The sequence below is a fragment of the Carassius auratus genome, unplaced genomic scaffold, assembly GCF_003368295.1.
Source record: "Carassius auratus strain Wakin unplaced genomic scaffold, ASM336829v1 scaf_tig00029845, whole genome shotgun sequence".
Taxonomy (NCBI): Eukaryota; Metazoa; Chordata; class Actinopteri; order Cypriniformes; family Cyprinidae; genus Carassius; species Carassius auratus.
The window spans coordinates 53,100-70,970 of NW_020525804.1; the positions used below are offsets into that span (position 1 = coordinate 53,100).

A 17,871-nucleotide genomic window follows, 5' to 3' on the forward strand; every position below is an offset into this window, starting at 1 on the left:
ATGCCTCAGTGCACAGACTGGGACATGTTTAAAGAAGCAGCTGATTACAAGCCCCTGCCACAGACCTGTGATGATGACAGATCCCTCCTGGATGCACTGAACCACTTTTATTCACGGTTCGAGATGCAGAATGACACACCTGCACAAAAATTTCCCAATCTCCCCAACACACCTTACCCACTCCAGTTTGTATACCTTCCAAATCACTCCACGGGCGATGCCATTTCCTCCACCCTCCACCTGACTCTTACCCACCTACAAAATAAAGACTCCTGTGCTAGAATGCTGTTCATCGACTTCAGCTCAGCGTTCAACACAAGAATCCCACAACAGTTCATTAATAAACTAAACCTGCTGGGCCTAAATACCTCCCTCTGTAATTGGATCCTGGAAACTGGAAGACCTCAGTCAGTCCATGTTGGCCACACCACGAGCACTACCACACTGAGCACAGGTGCCCCACAAGGCTATGTGCTCAGCCCGCTGCTCTTCACGCAGTCCATGTTGGCCACAGCACCTCGAGCACTACCACACTGAGCACAGGTGCCCCACAAGGCTATGTGCTCAGCCCGCTGCTCTTCACGCAGTCCATGTTGGCCACAGCACCTCGAGCACTACCACACTGAGCACAGGTGACCCACAAGGCTATGTGCTCAGCCCGCTGCTCTTCACGCTGCTGACCCATGACTGCACTGCCACGTTCAGCTCAAACCACATCATAAAGTTTGAGGATGACACATCTGTGTACAGTAGGTTTAATCAGCGACAGCGATGAAACTGCATACACTGTTTAACTTCATTGTTGTGTGCCTGTATTTGTGTAGCACCGTGGTCCTGTGAGACACAACATCTCCTTCCACTGTATGTGCACACATGTAGCAGAATGACAATAAAGATCAACTTGAACTTGATGACTGGTTAGTTAATTAGTTCAAATGTCAGTTAAATGTTTTGTCGTTGTTGTTGTTTTTCTTTTAAGAACTTTATTCCAAAGACCCCAAAGTACAACAATCATCTATTTTTAAAAGTGTCTGGATAAGGCATCTAGAGTTTTAATCAAACATGTTAATCCATCAATATACAGCGAAAAAAGTTTTTAAGCATATTTTTAGACCCTTTATAATAAAGTGATAAAGTCATACTGTTCATGCTGTTGTTCAAAAAAACAGAAAAGACCCAAATTCCCATTTATGGGAGGAGAGTGTTAAAAGGAATCACATGATTTACTAATGTTTATGCTCATCAAATTAATGGTATTTGCACCATTATTTCATGCCCAAAAAGCATGTTTTAAAGCAGGTGGTAATTTGTAGATTGAGCTGGTCATGATGGAGTATGTTCTATTGCATCTGTGTTCTTTAAAGTGACTAAGCATTGCTTTTACATTTATACATCTTTTCCCCAAAGTGACTTAAAAATATGGAACATCACTGGAAATGTGAAATGAAAGCTGTCAACATCTCCAAGTTTATTAATGGATTATTACATGGATTATTACATGTATATTATCTCAGCCGAACAGATGGAGGCCGAAAATCATAGCATGTTCAGCCATTCGTCTCTGTGTTTAACGGTGCTTCTGTTCTCTTTCAGTCATCTTGGTTTTGTCTCCGCTCTGACAAACTCTTGTGTGTAACAATGCTTTGCCCATGCAGGACATTGAAATGATTCCTTCTGATTAAACACTGCAGTGGTCAGTCAGGTGTCTGCGCTGTTATTACTCAGTAAAGGCTGACTGGATTCAGCTTGTTCTACAGGATTTGGACCATCCATGATTTTAAGTGGACTCAGATCACCAGCTCCAGGATTGAAGAGAGGAACGATTGATCCAGAGAATCTGCTGCTGATGGTCAGGAGATGTTTTCTCTCTTTGACGTTGTAAAATGACAGCTGTCCATCATCATAATTCAACAAAACTCCCAGTCGTTCAGGTCTCGGTGTCAGAGAGAGTTTAACTGATTGATCAGTGTTTGTGTGAAAGCCATTAGGACCGTCTGAACACAAGAAGCAGGAACCGTTTGATGGAGTTAAACCAGATCTGTCTCTTGCAGTTAAATTTCCATCTTTCATCACACCAATTAACCAGTAGTTTTTGGGAGGAGTATTTTCTTGTGCGAGATCTACTTCCCAATAGTGACGACCGGAGGAGAATCTTTGGGCTCCAAAAGCACATAATTGATATGGAAATCCCTGTCCGGTGTGATTATAATCAGCACTGTCCCTCACAGTTTTACAGTCCTGAGAAACCTTCAGATCTGGATGTAGACGCTCACGGTCAATAGTGATCTCAACTGTGAGGAAACAATACATTAGAAACAACTATTAACTTGTGTGTGAGTTGATGCTTACACTTATATGCATATGTTACTGAGACGATATAATATATGCTTAAATAAATAAACCAAACCTGCATGTTGCCTCAATTCTTCTATAGTCATATCTTCCACAACTAAAATGAAAACAAACCTTTTTAGAAAGACAAGTACAGTTGTAAAAGGGGACATAGAATAAGCATAAATACTTTATGAAATATTGCCACTTATGGAGGGTTGTACATTTCATTCTAGTAGACATTTATAAGAAATTATGTTTCAAATAGTTTGTAAATTAAACAGTGAAGTCCAAAAATCTGATACCAAACTGAAAATCTGAGATTGTGATATAAATTAAGCAAACCATTTTTACACATTTTTAATGTGTTTGTGGATAGTAACAGTTACTGGTTCACTTCAATTACAGTTACAAGAACTTTTACCTTTTTTTCCCAGTGTATCCATAGTTACTTCCTCACAATCTAAAATGACAGAAAATATCATTGGAGGGACACATTTTCTTTCACATATTCACTTCTAGTGCCATTAATGTTTAACAAACTATCCACTGAGTTCTAATGTCTTAGGCTCAGGGTCAAAGGTCATTTCTCAGGATGTCATTACACATTAAGGGAGCCCAGCTCAATTGTGTAAAACTACTTTGTCAGTTTATTCAGTCAATCCAGCAACTAGTATTCATCCTTTTTATGCATCAGATGGTTTTAAAACAGCAACTTCTTCTTTCTAGTAGGGACATTATTTATGGACAGGGTGGCAACACTGAAATAAAGCAATGCCATATGTAACCGGCAGAGTAGTCACTGTCTGGGTGAAGTTTGTCCCTCTGCAGCTACGGTAGCTGTGGTGTGTTTCTATGAACCTGCTTGTCGTAGGTTAGGTATTCAGCAGTTAATAAGCAACGTATATCTTGGTGTGAGAGGCATCAGGTGGTGTAGTCAAGAACCGTTAAGCCTAGATATGGTTAAAGTTCTCTAAAGTCACACATAGAAGAACCATTTTTGCTTCCACAAAGAACCATTCAGTCAAAGAACCATCTCTTTCTTACCTTTTTATATTCTGAAGAACCATCTTTTGCCACAAATAACTTTTTGTAGAACAGACATGTTTAAAGGTTCTTCTATGGCAGGCGTTCTCAAAGCTCTCCATGAGGTACCCCCATCACTGCACGTTTTGTATGTCTCTCTATATCTGACACACATCCACGTCAGGTCTTGCAATCTCCACTAATGAGAAGCTTAGTTGAATCATGATAGATGAGAGACACACACAGAATGTGCTGGATGTCCTCCAGCACATATTTGAGAACCACTTCTCTATGGGATCGTGAACAACCTTGATTATTAAGAGTGCATCAATGCATGGTTCATGTTGATTTCTGGCCTGATACTGAATTCTGGTTAGATATAATGTTTTATTGCAATAATATCTATATATCAGGGCTTGACATCGACACCTGCCAACCCATGAAATGGATAAACAGTTTGAAAGTTTGATTTCCAAGTGTGTGTGGAAACGAAAAGCCCCTTTTCACTGATTAGTAAAGCGAGCATCAAACGGTGCCATCAACATGTGGTCTTCAGTTTTGTGCAACAGATTACGAGTCCTCTACTGTTAATGTGTTTATTGCAACTCCTGTCATCTCCCTTTCATCAAGCAACCTTGGCTTGACACAGACCATACTGGGGCAGCACTTAGACGGGGCTTACTTCTGTGTAGGCTTTGTTTCTCTATGTCAAATACTAGGTGTTTATTACAGAAATCTGTATGTACCTCAGATCTGCAGCCACATTACACTTTTAGTCCATTTATTTTTATTAAGCTGTCCAGTTATAAAAATCTGTTTGGCAAAGCTGCGGGATCTTTATATTATTGTGAAGCACAGAGCAGTATGGGTTTACTGTTAATATCAAGCTATCGTACCAGGTAATTAATGCAGATCTGAGGTTCATATTTCTGCAATAAGCACCTAATATTTGCCATAGAGAAACAATGCCTACACATAAGTAAACCCTGTCCATTTGTAAGTCTGGTTGTTTGATGAGAGAAACATTAATTTTTTATATTTTTATGTTTTTGAAAAAAAAAATCTGTTTTCAATATTGAATCCAAAAATGACTATATACGGACCTCACATACTGTTTTCTTGCAATAATTGTAATATTTGTATAATGGCATATTTTTAATTACATGACTGAAAGCAAATATTACTGATACCACTACTACTGATTTAATCAAACAGACACAATATTTTGTTTAAAGCGCTATATAAAAATAAAGGTGTTGATGTCTCTATGAAATAGAATTTTTTCCCCTAATATTTAATCATTGACTATAGCCATGCAAGGGTTCATCTGATTAGTGACTATGCTTGGATGAAAAATTGTTAATTTTACTTACTTGGATCTGCTGGATTCTTCCCTGCAAAACAGTTAAAAATATCATGAAATGACAAGATTTTGGATAAATTAAAACTGAAGACTAGATATTTTGATTATAAAATCTTTCTGCCAAATTGTACCTGTTAGTCTGTCTCTGTATTTGTAGAGAAACAACCCAACCAAACCCAGAAGAGCACAGATGAGAAAGGTGAGGAAAAGAGCCTTCCATGGACCTGATGAGTCTGAGAATCAAAATCAAATGAATGTAAACACTTTTAATATATATATATATATATATATATTAGGTTAACATAAAAGGCCATTTGCAACCTATTTTTCATTTAAAACAAAATCATCAAAAATAAATATAATGGATGTGATTTAATTTGTTTTAAGAGAGAATGCTGATGTAAAAAAAAAACTGTATCAGGAACAACAGAACTAGGAAAACTAACTATTTAAAAAGTATATTGATTTATAATATATATATATATATATATATATATATATATATATATATATATATATATATATATATATATATATATATATATATATATATTACAACTAATTATATTCATAAAAAAAATTAAATTAAAGAAACCCCAAGTTAAGGTAAAAAAAAAAAAAAACATGTTGGAAACTATCATAGGGCTGAAGTTCAAGCAACCTTGATCACTTTGCATCAGACTTGGTTACTAATGTATCCTTGGTTCTCTGAGATAATTGGAACAAGCATTGCATCCATTTTAACTGATACAATGGGGAAACACTTGTTTCTCCAAAAAAGGCTATTTTATTTAAGTTATTTTTATAAGCTGATTGAATTTTGTCTTGTGCACTTCACAGTCAAATAGCATTTCATCCCACCAAAACAGGATGGGCCATCTGTCTAAATAAGCCAGCTCTGATTGAAATGCAGTGTACCAGCCCAAAGTCCCTAGTTCCTGGGTAAAGTTCCAGCGGTGGAAATGCAGCTTTAGAGTGAAAGCACAACTTGACCAAGACCAAGATGCTCAAGCCACAAGGTCTGAGAACAAGTCTGTTTAGACGGAGAAGACCCATGCCTGAAGGGCAGGGATGTCCAAGCTACAAGACCTGGCTGCTGCACAGTTGTCACCAGTGGAAACTCTGGGTTGGCAAATATTCCCTTTGCCTGGGAAATGAGGTCCTTTCTCAGGGGAAATGACCAGGGGGATGCTGACTGTAAATGTGCCATTTCACAGAAACACGTTGTTACGCCAGAGTGAGGGCACTAGAAGAACTGAGCAGCTGTCCTCCCTGACTCATCAGATGACTTGGGAGCAACGTCATACAGGCACAAACTAGCCAAAAATAGTCATTCATCGAAGTGGTTCAGGATGCACACTTCCTTCTATCTCAGAGGGTGAGAGGGTTACATTCACACACTTTGCAAAAGTCTGCAGTGCCAGGGACAGTCTGAACGGAAGGACAGGGTATTGGCAAGCCAGTATTTTGAATGTAAAACTCAGGAATAGTCTTATATTAGGGATCTTTCATACCAACTAACAAAAAAAAACAATCCTTTGGGCAAACCTGGAAAAGGAATTGTTTCAGTGTTAACATTCTGAATGCTTTATCAGGCCATGGTTCAAAAGTCTTAGATGAAGGATGGGCCTGAGGCCATCATATGTTTTTGGAATGAGTTAGTAGCATCTGTAGCACTATGAGCTGGAGGGACTGTCTCCACGTCTTCCCACGCTAGCATTCTCTACTTCATTAGTGACACACTGATTTTCTGTTGAACACTCCAAAGCTACATTGACACAATCTGTAATGTATACATAAAGGTGACTAGACTTGACTTTAGTCTGTAGAATATGACCATCCCTGCCCCAGACCAAAGTTTGGACCATGCCCCTTAAGCAGAGATATCAGCAGAGAGTAACCTCATTTGATTGTTTACAGGACTTAACTCAACACATCTGGAATGGCTTCCCAAGCTTGACTCAGGTTGTCGAGGGGCCAAAGTGTTTTGAGCAGCAGATTGCTGCACTGAGGCAGAAAGTTGACTTGCATGTTACTGTGAAGTGAAGAAGTGCTCTCTTTGCAAAGGTATTTTTTTTATTATTATTTTGTCTGCTAATAAAAGCACTGGGTAGCATGGCTGCATGCACATTTAGTGGGACAGCCCCATTGTTTACTACAAACACAAAGCGTCCAAAGCCTGACATGTAACAGATGGTTTGAAGTCAAACGTGAAAATTACCAGAGGGAGGCCTGCCACAGTGGGACATAGCACTCTCCTTTTCACCCTTGATGTAACAGTGGGCAGTATTATGTTGCTTTGGGTTGAGGCTAAGCAGATGATGGTGCCGGCTTCATGGGCTTCATTGGTGGAACCCTCTGGTGATTTTAAGCAGCTACTGAGCTGGATCGCTTGGGCAGGAAGTAAAGCAGTAAAGTGCTTCTGGCCTGCAGTGAATTGCTCAGCAAACCGTCCACCAAAGGAACAAACGGACCAGTGGGGGAGACTAGGAAGTCGAGGAAGGCAGCTTTGTCAGCCTCCTTGATCTTAGATTTAAATATAGGGGGTGCTCGAAGATTACCAAGTTGGCCATTGTTATGCTCACAGGTAAGCAGACAGGTAAGTTGCCCTGTGCCTCTCCCTGAAAGAGACAGGATCCAGGCCAAGCAGAGATGTGCATTGATAACCTCCTTGGGGAAGCTTATCGTCCCACTATCAATGGAGGTAAAAGTGGCAGAGGCTGAGGAGCAGACGTAGGCCCTCTGGCATCTGTTGGAGACACCCCAGCAGGTGATTGTCGAGGTGACTGCTGGAGGACTCTTCTGGGGCCGACCACTCTAGACCAAGCACCTCAACAGACTTGGTAAGGACAGATGAGCATACTATCTAATCCGGTCCTGACCTCACACAGTTCCTAGGGTGGAAGAGCCCTCCATAGAGCCCAACTACTCCATAAAAAGCCACCAGCGACATGGTCTCATAGGCTAAACCATCCTTGCATGAGCATGAGGGGCGGGAATGCCTTCTTTAAAGAAAGAGATCCGTGAGTGGAGCTGTGAGAGCATACTCTCGCAGTGAGAGCAACTTGTCTCAGTGAGCATGGCTTCAACATAAGCTTTCCCCATACAGGCCATGCACTCAACATGCTAATCCGAGGTATGCAGGGGTGCTCTGCATGCGCAACCATATTGATAAGGAAATCACATACATCCTGGCATGAGGCAAGTTAATTTGTTATCTAACCTGAGGATATGATGGCTTGTACATCAATCCTACTTTCTTGTAACTCTCCAGTTCTAAGGGAGATTGAACATGAGACCAGATGAGCATCTGAGTGAGAGATGGCCATCCAACTGTGGACAGAGAACATTTTGTCTGTTCCACGACTGTGAGATGATCCTCCAGGACGAAGAACCCTTCCATCAACTGATGTCCATTTGATGTTGGGCTCTGGATACCAGCCACTGGACTTGCAGCTGATGTTCACACGCCCATCATCAAGAAGCTTTGGAACAAGGACAGGAGTGGATCCGAAACCTGGAGAAGAGACAGATGTTCAGATAATCTCTATCCATCATCTTGAAGCAGCTGAACATTACATCATTATTTATTTAAACAATAAGATTTCTTCTCATCGATCAAACTGAAAAAATATTATTTCGATGTATTTAATGTTTGGCTAAACTATTGCTTTATTGACGTGTAAATGCTTGCTAACCTTTGATTTTGAGTAGCACCTCTTCTTTGCCATATGCACTTTCTCCACTCACATAACAGTGAAATGAACCTTCATCCTGAAGTGTGAGTTTCTCCAGCCGTAGAGAGACGTCTCCCTCATTCAGTCCACCAGACTGATCTGACCGCAGAGTCAAAGAGCTTCGGTTCCTGTATGATTCCTCCTGGACGTCCTGGATCTTTCCATGATTATAGAGCAGAACAGTGTTGTTGAACTGATCGTGACGGTACCAGCGGATCTCCAGAGCTTCAGCGTTCTCCGGAGGAGAGATCCAGCAGGGAAGAATCACTGCAGATCCCACATGACCCACTACAGGATCACCAGGAACCAATACAGTCAATGACACTGAAAGACATAGAGTTAAATATACTATGTATTAATTAAATGTACACACTGAATTAAGTACACTTTGCAGATACCACACAGCATGTGATAAGTGCCAAACACAGACAACAGACAGCAGAATTATTAGTGTTATTAGATTAAGGCAGATTAGATTAGATTAGATTAGATTAGATTTGCAGAGTTATTAGATTAAGGCTGTCTATGTAGGATATTTATGCAATGAATATGACTGTTAAATATTGTTATAACCGCCTGTATAGCTGATGTTTGTGAGCTAATAAGGCACGCTGAGGTGGATTGAGCGCGAAACGGCGGGAGTTTGTAGTTCGGGTCAGATACATCAAAAACAAGTAAACCAATGCACTAGTTACTTAACTGGAGGGAGGGGAGGGGGGAGAGAGAGAGAGAGAGAGAGCATGCACGTGCACTTCTGTTGTGTGATCTTTGATGCTCACTTAGCAGCACACGCTTTAGAATTAAAACTAAATCTTAAAAATAGACAATTTATAGGGGCATTTCTTTTCAATCTTAGGTGTTTCTGCATTAGATGAGTGGCTACGGAATATAAATCGCAGCACGTTTCAGGTAAAAAAAAAACGAAAACAAAAAAACGCAAATTCTATTATAGTACATCTACAAGTCACTCTTCAGTACAGAAGCTCTGATGCTATTAAATTACAGATGATGAACCCATGGAGCAAAAAGTGACAATTTAAGTCTGGGGTAAAAAATTGAAGGTGAGGTTTGCATGAACCTGCATGACAGCATGCCAAGGAGACTACAGACACGCCCCCATATTTCACTATCGAAAGTTCCAAAAATAGAAGTATAGGAATCGAGCGAGTACTGGAAAAAGTGGGTATTGGTGCATCCCTAGTCTATATATTAATTTAATATTTTAAAGGTGTTGTCACATTTACTCTTGTTCAGCAAATTGTTGTAAGAATTTAAATGAGAACCTGTAATTTTTCATTTTTTGAGATTTCCCCACTCAGCCCCTGAACTTGCGAACTGAATATACACCTAATGGAAACGTGTCAATTTCCCTTATATTGCTCACATTTTTTGGTGGTTTTTTCAAGCAATGCAAGAAGGAATAACTCACAAAACTGCAATAGAAAAACAATTTTTTTCCCACATTTAGAGGACAAATGGCTTGTGTAAAAATTCAAATGATCATTCTTCAATGTACTATAACCTCCTAGACACACTTCACATGCGGCTGCTCTCCAATATAAGGGGCTTTCATGCATCCATGCTACATTTCAGCCATATTAAACTCACTGTGTAAATGCATCCAAATACCACTTCACCTGCTTTCTTCTTTGGCAGTGGAAAGATCAATCGTGTTCATACTGATTTCATTTGATTGGTAAAAAGCCCTATAAGGTGTTATTATATTAAGTTCAACTATTAATAAAATGTAAGAATTTAGTATGCTAGATTAAGAAAATACCCTAAATAAGCCTACAAAATCTAATTAAATAAATGTTAGTATGCAGTAACTTTAGTCATAAAAAATGTAATATCTCAAAATAGAAAATTGTGGCCGATGAAATTCTGAGAGGCTAAATTTGGATAACTACTAGCCACAGTGACTGGTGAGCACAAAAGTTCCCTCTCATAGGTTCACTTCAATGCTCCCATGACATCGCTATGGATCACCTCCAGGTGTGATGACTCTCTGAAGCCCTTATGCCATCACACCAATTTATTGGCAAAACAGCACCAATGCGTAGTTAAGCTATATCAGAATGCTGCATGATATTTCATCAGATTTCATTTCCTTCAAGAAGCGAATCTTTTGTCTTTCTGTAGAAAAGCATTTTTCATTATGTTCTCTGCTATTTTCCTTCAAACGCAGTGCTTTTAATAGTGGAGAGGGTGTTGATGAGAACCAAGAACAAAGCTATATGCGTGATTTCCGGACTCTGTCATCTCACTATGATGATATGAATACACAAATATCATCCTTCATTAGTATTTTACCAATTAATTTGACAAAAATTACCATTACATCCCATACACAACAACTGCAACTCTTCAAGGCAACCCGTCAAAATAAATGTTTAGTATTACGTAAAGAAACTGTCAGAAATATTTTACTATTTAGTAGTCTTAGCTGCTGCCACTACTACTAAATATGAATAAATCTTTATTTTTAAAGGAATAATCACATTTATTTTTAATTTTAACAGTAAACTTCTGTTGTTCAGCGCTTTGTTTGCCAAAAAATAAAAAGGATTTCTGTTAATTAGGAAAAATTTAATTAAAGGGGTCATCAAGTCAAGTCAAGTCTCGGGAGGGGAGTTCAGCTTCCTGACAGCCTGATGGATGAAGCTGGTCCTGAGACCAAAGAAGCTGTGTGATGGGTGGGTGAGATCACCTGCGATGCAGAGGGCTTTGCGGGTGAGACGTGTTCCATATATGTCCTGGAGGGAGGGGAGAGAGACACCAATGATCTTCTCAGCTGCTCTCACTATGCGATGCAGAGTCTTTCGGCAGGAAGCTTTGGAGGCGCCATACCACACAGTGATGCAGCTCGGACAGGATGCTCTCGATGGTGCCTCTGTAGAAGGTGTACATGATAGGGGGTGGGGCTTTCAACAGTAAAACCTCAGTTTGTGGGAGGAATTAGAGACGCTGTTGTGATTTCTCGGCTGTGTTTTCAGTCCAGGAGAGGTCCTCTGTGATGTGCACACCCAGGAACTTGGTGCTGCTCACTCTCTCCACAGTCGCACTGTTGATGGTCAAGTCAAGTTACCTTTATTTATAATGCGCTTTAAACAAAATACATTACGTCAAAGCAACTGAAAAACATTCATTAGGAAAACAGTGTGTCAATAATGCAAATTGACAGTTAAAGTCATCATTGAATTCAGTGATCTCATCTGTGTTCAGTTAAATAGTGTCTGTGCAATTATTTGCAATCAAGTCAATGATATCCCTGTAGATGAAGTGACCCCAACTAAGCAAGCCAGAGGCGACAGCAGCAAGGAACCGAAACTCCATTGATGACAGAATGGAGAAAAAAACCTTGGGAGAAACCAGGCTCAGTTGGGGGGTCAGTTCTCCTCTGACCAGACGAAACCAGTAGTTCAATTCCAGGCTGCAGCAAAGTCAGATTGTGCAGAAGAATCATCTGTTTCCTGTGGTCTTGTCCTGGTGCTCCTCTGAGACAAGGTCTTTACAGGGGATCTGTATCTGAGGCTCTAGTTGTCCTGGTCTCCACTGTCTTTGAGGGATGTAGAGGTCCTTTCTAGGTGCTTTCTAGGAAGTGTTCCTGGTTCCGGTTGTAGCTAATTAATGCAGCCTAAAAATCCTTTAACGCAGGGGTTCCCAAACTTTTCAGACCGCGACCCCCAATATTAGATTGCTGACGACCCGCGACCCCCCCCCCCCTCCGTGTTTCCCTCTTGTGAGGATTTGCGATTTGATTACATACTGCCTATAACACGCATACAAAAATAACTTTGTATTCAGAAAAAACGCCTTACATACATGTATGGATTTCCCAATCAGGACCCAGATTTGGTCAATGGGTGGAGCAGATAATTTTATATTTTTATAATTTTAATTTCATTTTTAAGATTACAAGTAAACAGCATTCAAGACTGCAAGAGTTCCAATCTATATGGGCCTTAGTAGCTACTCTTTTTGATGTTTTTTTTTTTGTGATTGCATTGTTTGTGTAATATGTGCTAAATTGTGAATAAAAAAAAATGCCTAATGTGATGGATGGGCGCTGTGCGCGGAGCAAAGCAGGTCCACTCTAGGTTTAATTTTGGAGATCGCCACCCGCAGATCATCTTCCACGTTAAGCCGTGACCTGTGTTTATTCTTAATGTAAGTCAGCGCGGAGAATGTCTTTTCACATAAATACGTTGAGCCAAATTGCATGAGGACATGCCGTCCTCAGGGTTCGATCGGTTGAAAGTTCTATCAGCGCATCTTCCATATCTGACGCCAGATGATTTGCCGCCCGTAATAGACGCCTTGATGCTGTTAACACTGAGTGCATTTTCCTCCATGAATTCTTCCAGTTCAGAAAACATGTCTATGCGTCCCATTTCCACTCTCTCTCTCCAACGCACCAGCTTTCTCGCAAATGCCTGCACTTTATCGTTAAACAGACAAAGTGTGATAAAATAAAGACCTAAATGTGTATTTCAGACTTTTTTTTCACCATCTCGCATTAACATTAACATAACATAAGTTTCTGTAAATCATCTCGCGACCCCCCGCTCCCCACTCCGCGACCCCCCGGTGGGTCGCGACCCCCAGTTTGGGAACCACTGCTTTAACGGATTTGGATATTAAAAGCATATCAGTATGTTATGTGTAAGCCAGGTTAAAGAGATGGGTCTTTAATCTAGATTTAAACTGCAAGAGTGTGTCTGCCTCCCTGATGGTTAGAGTAACGTGCTGAGTGTGCGCTCTCCTGAAGTCAACAACAATCTCCTTCATCTTCTCCACATTCAGACAGAGATTGTTGTCACTGCACCACTTGGCCAGGCGGCTCACCTCGCTCCTGTAGTTTGTCTCATCTTTGTTGCTAATGAGACTCACCACAGTTGTGTCATCCACAAAATTAATAAAGAGGTTGGAGTTGTGTGACAGTGTGCAGTCGTGGTTCAGCAGAGTGAAGAGGAGGGGGCTCAGCACACATCCTTGGGGGGTCTATGAACAGCATTCTAACATATGAGTCCTTTTTGTCCAGATGTGTGAGTGCTGAGTGGACGGCAGTGGCGATGGCATCATAGGTCGACCGGTTGGACCAATATGCAAACTGGAAGGGGTCCAGGGAGGGGGGGAGGGCAGACTTGATGTGGTGCATGACTAAGCCGTTCAAAGCACTTCATGAGAATGGGGGTAAGTGCAACAGGACGGTAGTCATTGAAGCAGGATGGAGATGGCTTCTTCGGGACTGGGATGATGGTGGTAGTTTTGAAACATGTGGGAACAACAGCCTGACTCGGTGAGATGTTAAAAATGTCTGTGAAGACATCAGTGAGTTCTGCTGCACAGTCTCTCAGTACACGCCCAGGGATGTTGTCAGGACCCGGAGCTTTGCTGTCTCTTAGCCTCTCTGATGCCACGGGACAGGTTGGCCCTAGCTGTTCTCAGGCCCACCTCATCTCCAGTCTGTAGACCTCCCCTGTCATCCACGGCTTCTGGTTGGCCACACTTTAATCTGATTGTAAACTGGTTTGGCGACTTTAATGAGCAGTCTGTATGCAGGCATTAGCATGACAGAGATGTGGTCTGAGGCTCCGAGGTGGGGGAGGGGTAGGGCTTTGTAAGCTCCTCTCTGTGTGGTGTAAATAAAGTCCAAAATGTTATTACCTCGTGTTGAAAGTTAATGTGTTGTTGTATTTTTGGAAACACACTCTTTAAGTCAGCATGGTTGAAATCCCTAGCTATGATGAGAAAATCATCAGGGTGTGCTGTCTGCTGCTCACTGATGTGCTGGTACAGTTCATTTAGTGCGTCGTTCCTGTTGCAGCTGTTGTTGTTCAGAGGAATTGTTTCGGCCTTAGTTTTGGCCGCGGAAGCATGGTAGCAGGCCTCGTTCTGAACGCACTTCATTTAGAGAATCGTTTGCCTTTTCTTCAGTTTCATTTATTTAGACAAGTAAACGACCAACAAAAAACACATTAAAATTAAGATACAAATTATATCAAACAAAATTTGTTCCAAGGAAAAGAATTCTACAAATAAAACATATGAAGTGGTCAAAAAATTATGTCTGACCCACTTCCCTTCTTCAGGCGTTCTGCCATTCAGTTTTCCGCCCCTTATAACGTTTACAATTTCTTAATTAGTAAATTGAACTAAATAAACCACAAACCAATAATATTTAAACAAATAATATAAAGAAAATACACTTTCTTAAATGGCTACAACAGGAATGTACCCCAAAATGAGCCTTATAGCAGTATATTCCCCTCGGCAGATAGAACGGCCGGCACTTAATAATCATAAACTCCACCAGGGGTGAGCAGTGTTGATCACAACAGGCATCGCGGCACCATGCGTCATTGATGTAAACACAAAGCCTGCCGCAACAGGTTTTTCCTCCCGTGATAGGAGCTCTGTGCAAAGACTCAAAGAATCTCAAATCCAAAGAGATATTCTTTAACAAAGTTAAGACTCGTCCACACCCCTCTAAACACCTTGTTTAAAACACACCCCACATCTCTATAGCACTGTGTGGGAAGATTGGCATAACATCACCCAAATGTTCATACAAAGAAAGAAGGAGTAACTTGTATTCTCTCTGTTCCCGCCGGTGTCATGTTGTGGAGACGCTGTGTGTTTCGTTGTGAAAGCAAAAACTACTTTGTTACTACTTTGTTTGGTTTTCCCAAAAGAGGACAGGACTAGAAATCAGTGGTTAAGTTGTATTTCAACACTGTTCCAGAACAGTTCAACCCTAATGATCAGATGAGTGCAGCACATTTTACTGAGGACTGTTTCCTGTGAGAGTAGTCTTCATTGTCATAACAACTTCACAAGGACAGTGTGGTCTTTTGACTCACAGTCAAAAATAATAGGTTTAAATTTCAGACATGTGGCTCTTAATTTCCTTTATTTATATTTAATTTCACCATTTGTAAACAGATGTTAACTGTTCATTATTTCAGAAATATCAATAGCATTTGTATTAAAAACTATATTCACTGAATGTAATTTAAAGCGAGAGAGAGAGGAGAGAGAGAATTAAACAAAGAAATTAAATTTAATTAAAGAGATCTGAATCGATACCCAGCCCTAATGACAAACCCTGTTTATAGAGGTAAAACAAATCAATCTACAAGGCAGGCTGCAATTCTCACTTTAAATGTGAACCACTGGTCATTGAGCTCTTACACTGACAGTAGTCATTCTGTCTTTACAGTGCATTGGTTGGCAGAGAGAAAGTAATCTGCTTGACCTATAATATAACCTTGTGGTCATGTCACCTTAAATCACCTTCCATAGACATATATCATATGTGATCCAGTGCCATAGTGTCCAATACAAAGTGTTCACATACATCAATTACTACTCGATAAATAAGAACATTTGCTGAACACATAGGCTTGTGTGGACTGAAATATCTACATTTAAAACTGAATGAAATTCGTGTTTGTGTTCTCACCAGAGGTTTCTATGAAGAGATTCATCAGTAAAAGGATAGTAATAATCGACATCATGCCTGTGAAAATACGGACAGACTCAAATAACACAAGCTCTGAGGAAGATTCTTCCAGAATAAATGATAAGAGAGAAAACAAACTCACCGGAGACACAGACTCGTCTGTTAAAGAATCACAGTAATCTGGTTCAGGAGATCTAGACGTGTTCGGTATAAAATAAAAGACACAGAATCCAATCGTGCTCAGTGTTTCCCTGCTGTTTTACTTTCTCTTTCTGAACCAGTCTAACCATCCTACAGCAAACAGAGGAATAACGCTTCATATTAGGTGTTATTTTGTCAATTCTGTGTAATGATATTTGAGACGTGAATGTACATAGGTGTGTGTGTGTGTGTGTAAGATCTCGGCGCTTCGACATGTGACGCGTGTAACGATTGCCTATTTTTTTCCCTCTTAGATCAACTGTATATAGGCTATACAACTAGTATACAGCTTATCTATATACAAACATTAAGAAAAAAAAAAAAAAAAACATGACATATAAATATGCGCTATATGCATCAAAAGTGACGATAGTTATTCCAGAAGCTCAGTAGCCTATCTCTGGTGATGAGGCGGTTAGACTTCTGCTTCTGCGTCTGATTAATGAATGAACAACCCCAGGGATCATTCAGACTGATCTTACGGCAATTCGTTCATATTTTATGAGGTGGCTAACCCCGCCCCTAAAATCGATCACTGGGGTGTAGATGAATCGTACAAAATCGAATTAGCCACTTCGTATAATACGCACGAATTGGTCGTGAGATAGCGTTGTTGTTTTTAATTTATTGCTAGACGGTGGAGTCGTAACACTGCTCCATTATAAGTGATCGGATCACATCATAACCAGAGCTCAGGTGTTTACAGTAAATATCTTTCAGAGCTGTATACACCAGTAATTTTATTAAAAGAGGCCGTGCCTTGGAACTGTAATTGAATACCCCCTGACTTATATAATACAGAAATACTTTATTTGTATGGTTTTATAATATCTGTGTCACATATTTCTGTCTCATGGTAGATCGGATTTTATTATAGGAATTTAATTAGAAGAAGAATTAAAACAATAGCATATAAGTAATTAGATTGGTTGTACAATAACCTTACATCTTAACACCTTTTTTTTTTTTTACAAAGCGGATCATAGATTATATTTTGTCTATAGCTTATTACACAAGCTTCGTAATTAGGAAGATTTCAATATATTTATTTAGAAAGCCATTAAAATGCATGTTATTCATGGTACTATTTGCAGAAGTATTGTGTAACACTTATATAGAAGGGGCGTAGATTGCCCGGGGGACGTAAACATCAACGGAAATTCCGTCCCCCGCACTTTCTCGGGATGGTGTGTTCATATAGAGGGTTTCAAGAGCTGGGGTGAATAAATATAGATTTAAACTGTTACAGGATAGTCTGCGAAATGACTAATGTTTTTTTCGGACCGAGAAGGCGAAATTACATAACGGAGCGCTTAACTCTCCTGCAGTGTGTGTGTATGTGTGTGTGTGTGTGTGTGTGTGTGTTTCTCATTCATACTCAAAGCCGGAGGGTGCTCTCGGCAGAAAGTCATAACAGGAAACTCCTAACATGGACAACAGCGTCGCTAACGCTGTTTGAAAACAGTTGATTTCGGGTTGTTTTTTTCAAGTCCAAAAAATCTTCAGCTGGTGATAAATAAAGTATGTGCAATGCAGTGCTAGTTGACATAGCATTTATTACAGTATATAAAGTATTCTGCCTTATTATTTGATAATAAAAGTGTTTGAAATATATAATCAAATCATTATTATGTGTTATTGTCCCGCAGTTATATATTTCTAAGCCAATTAAAAGCTAGAAATTAGAGAAATGTAAAGTTTTAAAAAAAATTATTTTCATCATTACTCCAGTCATTACTCCAGTC

The 17,871-nt window shown here is 40.0% G+C and overlaps 1 protein-coding gene across 1 annotated transcript; it reads right to left on the reverse strand.

Moving 5' to 3' along the window:
• Nucleotides 1-1,666: 1,666 nt before the first annotated feature.
• LOC113079916 (butyrophilin subfamily 1 member A1-like) lies at nucleotides 1,667-15,977 on the reverse strand. The gene is made up of 8 exons (XM_026252145.1): nucleotides 15,926-15,977; nucleotides 8,419-8,781; nucleotides 7,944-8,237; nucleotides 4,852-4,944; nucleotides 4,731-4,751; nucleotides 4,104-4,110; nucleotides 2,408-2,466; nucleotides 1,667-2,291 (listed from the first exon to the last, which is right to left on the reverse strand). Exons 1-8 carry the CDS (start codon nucleotides 15,975-15,977, stop codon nucleotides 1,699-1,701), a joined length of 1,482 nt encoding a protein of 493 aa, XP_026107930.1. The 3' UTR covers nucleotides 1,667-1,698.
• Nucleotides 15,978-17,871: the final 1,894 nt, after the last annotated feature.

Bases quoted from the DNA above. Each gene is read 5' to 3' on its own strand.
- LOC113079916 (XM_026252145.1), bottom strand. From the start codon at position 15,977: ATGTCGATTATTACTATCCTTTTACTGATGAATCTCTTCATAGAAACC. The intron at 8,782-15,925 runs GTGAGAACACAA...TATGTCTTTCAG, and splicing joins TCTCTTCATAGAAACCTCTG to TGTCATTGACTGTATTGGTT. The intron at 8,238-8,418 runs GTTAGCAAGCAT...TCTCTTCTCCAG, and splicing joins GGTGCTACTCAAAATCAAAG to GTTTCGGATCCACTCCTGTC.